General features: G+C 47.2%; 1 protein-coding gene across 1 annotated transcript in view; it reads left to right on the top strand.

Moving 5' to 3' along the window:
- The window catches only part of TRPM8 (transient receptor potential cation channel subfamily M member 8), a 100,026-nt gene that overhangs the window by 41,211 nt on the left and 54,417 nt on the right, over window positions 1–4,398 (top strand). Inside the window, exon 14 of the mRNA XM_004390029.1 lies at window positions 3,367–3,512. Coding sequence (XP_004390086.1) covers window positions 3,367–3,512 — 146 coding nt within the window. The remainder of the gene's footprint in view (window positions 1–3,366; window positions 3,513–4,398) is intronic.

Here is a 4,398-nt window from a genome sequence, read left to right as displayed (position 1 = left end):
ATGCTGGTGGCACTCACATGCTGGTGGCACTCACATGCTGGTGGCGCACACATGCTGGTGGCACTCACATGCTGGTGGCACTCACATGCTGGTGGCACACACATGCTGGTTGCACACACAGGCTGGTGGCACTCACATGTTGGTGGCACACACATGCTGGTGGCACCCACGTGCTGGTGGCACACACATGCTGGTAGCACTCACAGGCCCGGTGGCACTCACATGCTGGTGGCTGAGGTCAGTGGCATGTCCCGGCTCCCCCCACTGTGGTCAGTGTCACAAATGCCATAGTGGAAAGGCCACGGCCCCCTGGGTCCTGCCACTCCCTGACTTTTCTGGAACAGAAGAAGCGGGGAATCTTGGGCCTCTGGTTTCACGGCTGCCCAGTGTCACCCCCAGCCCAGGTCCAACAACAGCCCCTCAGGGAGTTTGGAGGCCTGCTCTGGGAGTCTCTGTTTTCAGTTTGAGGGTTTTGAGTTTGGGATGTGGGATCCGGATACTGTGAAGTCAGAGCTGGGCCTGGGAGTTTACCTTCCTGCAAGCTAATAGGTTAGCCTGTACCGTGTCATGTGCATAGACTGACAGACGCCCCAGGCCCCTGGGTTGGGGACGCAGACGGTTTATTACTCACACAAAGGTGGCATCAGGGTGGCATCTCATGTTGGTCCTGGGCCTGAATTTCCCATGGAATGACGGAGATAAGAGCTGTGTGTTGTCTGCCCTGCAGCGCCCTGAACTCGGGGCACCTTTATCAGAGCTGCTGGTGACCTGCCATCCTCCCCTCCGGGCAAGGCTGCTCATTGCCCTGGCCTGGGAGCCAGTCTGCTCCCAGCAGATGGGCAAGGCATCACTCAGCTCTGCTCTCCTGGGACATCTCTGGAGAGAGGCATCTGTTTGCTATTCAATCATCCTTGTACAAAGCTTGGCCATGCCCTGTCCTCTGAGACAAGACTGTGCAAGGACAGAGTGTGAGAAACTTCAGACCAATCAGTCACTCCAACAGCAGGTGGCCTCGAGGCTGGCTCCAGTTGTTCCTTTTTAATTTGGGAGTTGTGAGCTTATAATGTGGTATTTGGATACGTGTTCGTCTATTGTCTTATCTGATGTAAAATGTGCTCATGAGTTTAGCTTCTGTGTTGGAAAAAGGTGCCTGTTTTAGTTATCTAGTGCTGCTATAACAGAAATACCACAAATGGGTGACTTTAGCAAACAGAAATTTATTCTCTCACAGTTTAGGAGGCTAGAAGTCCGAACTCAGAGCACCAGCTCTAAGGCTTTCTCATTTGGCTCTGGGGGAGAGCCCATGTTCCTTGGTTCCCTGGTGATCTTCATGAAACATGGCATCTGTCTTCCCCCATCTCTGCTTGCTTGCTTAACATCCTCTTTTAAATCTCAAAAGAGATTGACTCAAGACACACCCTATGCTAATACTGCCACAATTAACATAAGAAAGAAAACCCATTTCCAAATAGGATTATAACCACAGGTATAAAAAATACCCATTGCTATCGAGTCAAATTCCTATTTATGGTGATCCTGTAGGACAGAGTAGAATTGCCCCATAGGCTTTCCAAGGCTGTAAATCTTTACGGAAGCAGACTGCCACATCTTTCTCCCATGGAGCAGTTGGTAGGTTTGAACTGCTGACCTTTCGGTTAGCAGCCGAGTGCTTAACCACTGCGCCACTACAGGTATAGGGATTAGGATTTGCAACACATTTCTGGGGGACAAAATTCAATCCATAACAGTGCCCAATTATTTCTTTTAATGCTTTAAAATTTCAAAGATACTATGTTAATTTCCAATCGAACTCAAGCTGTGGCTCCTAATATATATATTTTTTAATATTTCCTTTCATTGTTGTAAAAGTATAGATGACATATTTGCAATTTGGCATTCTTCATGTGTTCAACTCAGGGACACCAATTATGACAATCATGTTGTACAACCATCACCGATATTGGTTGCCAAATTTTCCATCCCCATAAGCAGAGACTCATTGCTTCCCGAAAAATGGTTGCTCCTGCCCTTGGTAACCATGATTAAACTCCAATCCCTAATATTCTGACTTTTTAAACGTTTCCTCTGGAGATCTCCACTCCAATGACTTTGTCATTAGGACACAAGACATAGGACACTCAGTGCAATAGGCCATGTTTCTTACATCTTTTTTTTTTTGGTTGTTATGCTTTGTTTTTGTTTTTCTCTGTGCCTTATCTACAAATACATCTCCCCAAGAAAGCATAGTATGTGAATGAGATGAGGAGTCACTCTGGCTACATGAGAGCAGAGGGTTTGGAACCCTCCCCAGTGGCTGAAGCTCTTCTACCCAGGGCTTTGAACCAGTTCTTCTGGGTTCAGTCATGGCCAACGAAGCAAAACTGGAATGGATCTGAATTTGTAAAATGTGGGTGTACCAGAATGGGAAAAATTATGAGTTGAAGCCCTGCTAGAAACTTACTCTCCTTTTTAGGAAACAAGGGCAGCATGTGCGTTGCATAGCAACCAAATCTCTTGACTGGCAGAGGTGGAAACAGTGTCCCGCTCAAAGATGGCGATGACCATGCTGCTTTGAATGTGTGTTGCTCTCCACAGTCCTGGCAATAATTCAATCTCCTAAATCAGGCTCCTGAAAGGGCCTACTATGCCTCTTCTGTGTCACTCATTCCAGGGCTTCAACCTGTAATTTTTCTCGTACCAGTTATCATTCCGGTACACCCACATTTTGTCCAGCCTGAGCTTAGATGGAACCCCACTCAAGAGGGAAACTCCCTGTGTTCCATGCAGCTCAATTCAATGAGCATTCATTGACACCTGCTATGGCAAGTGGGGAGGCAGTTGTAGTTCAGTGGTAGAATTCTCGCCTTCCACGCGGAAGACTGGGGTTCGAGTCTGGCCAATGCACCTTATTCACAGCCACCACCCATCTGTCAGTGAAGGTTTGTGTGTTGCTCTAATGCTGAACTGGTTTCAGGAGAGCTTCCAGACTAAGATGGATTACGGAGAAAGGCCTGGTGATCTGTTTCCAAAACTCAGCCAATGAAAATCCCATGGAGCACAATGGTCAGTTTTGCAACTGGTCATGGGGTTGGCGCAGGACTGGTCAGTGTTTTGCTTTATTGTGCCTCAGTCGCCATGAGTTGGAGGCTGACTTGACGCCGCTAACGACAGCAACAACACTATGGCAAGGAGCTCGGGGGGCTATCGTGCGTCTAAAGAGAGTCCTCTACTCAGTGAAGAGTTATGTAATGAGGGCAGGCCCTCCTTGAAGTCAGGGGTTGGTGGGCGGGGAGGGGCTGGGCGGGAGAGTTTGGTCTATTTCCAGCCCTGACTCCAGCGTCTCCCTTTGTTGATGCCGCACTGTAGAGTTGTTCACGGAGTGTTACAGCAGCGACGAAGAGTTGGCTGAACAACTGCTGGTTTATTCCTGTGAAGCTTGGGGTGGAAGCAACTGCTTGGAGCTGGCAGTGGAGGCAACAGACCAGCATTTCATCGCCCAGCCTGGGGTGCAGGTAAACAGCAGTCACCAACTAACTGCACGCACAAGCTTTTGGCATCAGATGCTATTAGCAGTTTTAAAAATATATAGCAGTAAAAACAAAAGTCCTTCTTCAATATAAAAGCCATACCAAGGGACATTATGTGATGTCATGGGAGAGGTAGTGTGCAGGCATCAGTAGAAATCCTTGCTTTGAGAGATGATGCAAGAAAAGGAACGTTCTTTGAGTTTCCACAGAACAAACAGTACAGCAGTACAAATATGAGCCGGGTCTCTGGATCCCACTGCCTGGATTTCCATCCACTGTGCCCCGACTAGGCGTGTGATGATGGGCAAGTTACAAGCCCCCTGAGCCTTAGTTTCCTCATCAGTAAAATGGGGATAATGGTGGTTAAGGGAAAGGGTGTGATGAAGATCCAGTGATCTAATACATGAGAGGTGCCCAGTGCTTTAAGCTAGCCATTACATTTACAGTTAGTATTAGTATTAGCAGTAGAGAATCTGTTATGAAATGAAGTCCTTGGATGGCACAAATGGCTTACGCTTGGCTGGTAACCAAAAGGTTGCCAGTCTGAACCCACCCAGCGGCACCGTGGAAGAAAAGTCCTGGCGATCTGCTTCTGTATAAATTACAGTCAAGAAAACCCTATGGTGCAATTGTACTCTGTAACACATGGCGTTGCCATGAGTCTGAATCGGCTTGACGGTGCAAGACAACAGCACCATGAGAACCAGTCTAGAGGTTTTTTTTTTTATTTTTATTTTTTTTATTGTACTTCAGGTGAAGGCTTACAGAACAAATAGTTTCTCATGAAACAGTAGTACATAGGTTGTTTTATGACATTGGTTAACAACCCCACAACATGTCAACCCTCTAACTTCTCAACCTTTTTTTTTTT

The sequence above is a fragment of the Trichechus manatus genome, unplaced genomic scaffold, assembly GCF_000243295.1.
Source record: "Trichechus manatus latirostris isolate Lorelei unplaced genomic scaffold, TriManLat1.0 scaffold00277, whole genome shotgun sequence".
NCBI classification, from domain to species: domain Eukaryota; kingdom Metazoa; phylum Chordata; class Mammalia; order Sirenia; family Trichechidae; genus Trichechus; species Trichechus manatus.
This window is presented reverse-complemented; position numbering and strand designations above follow the sequence as displayed.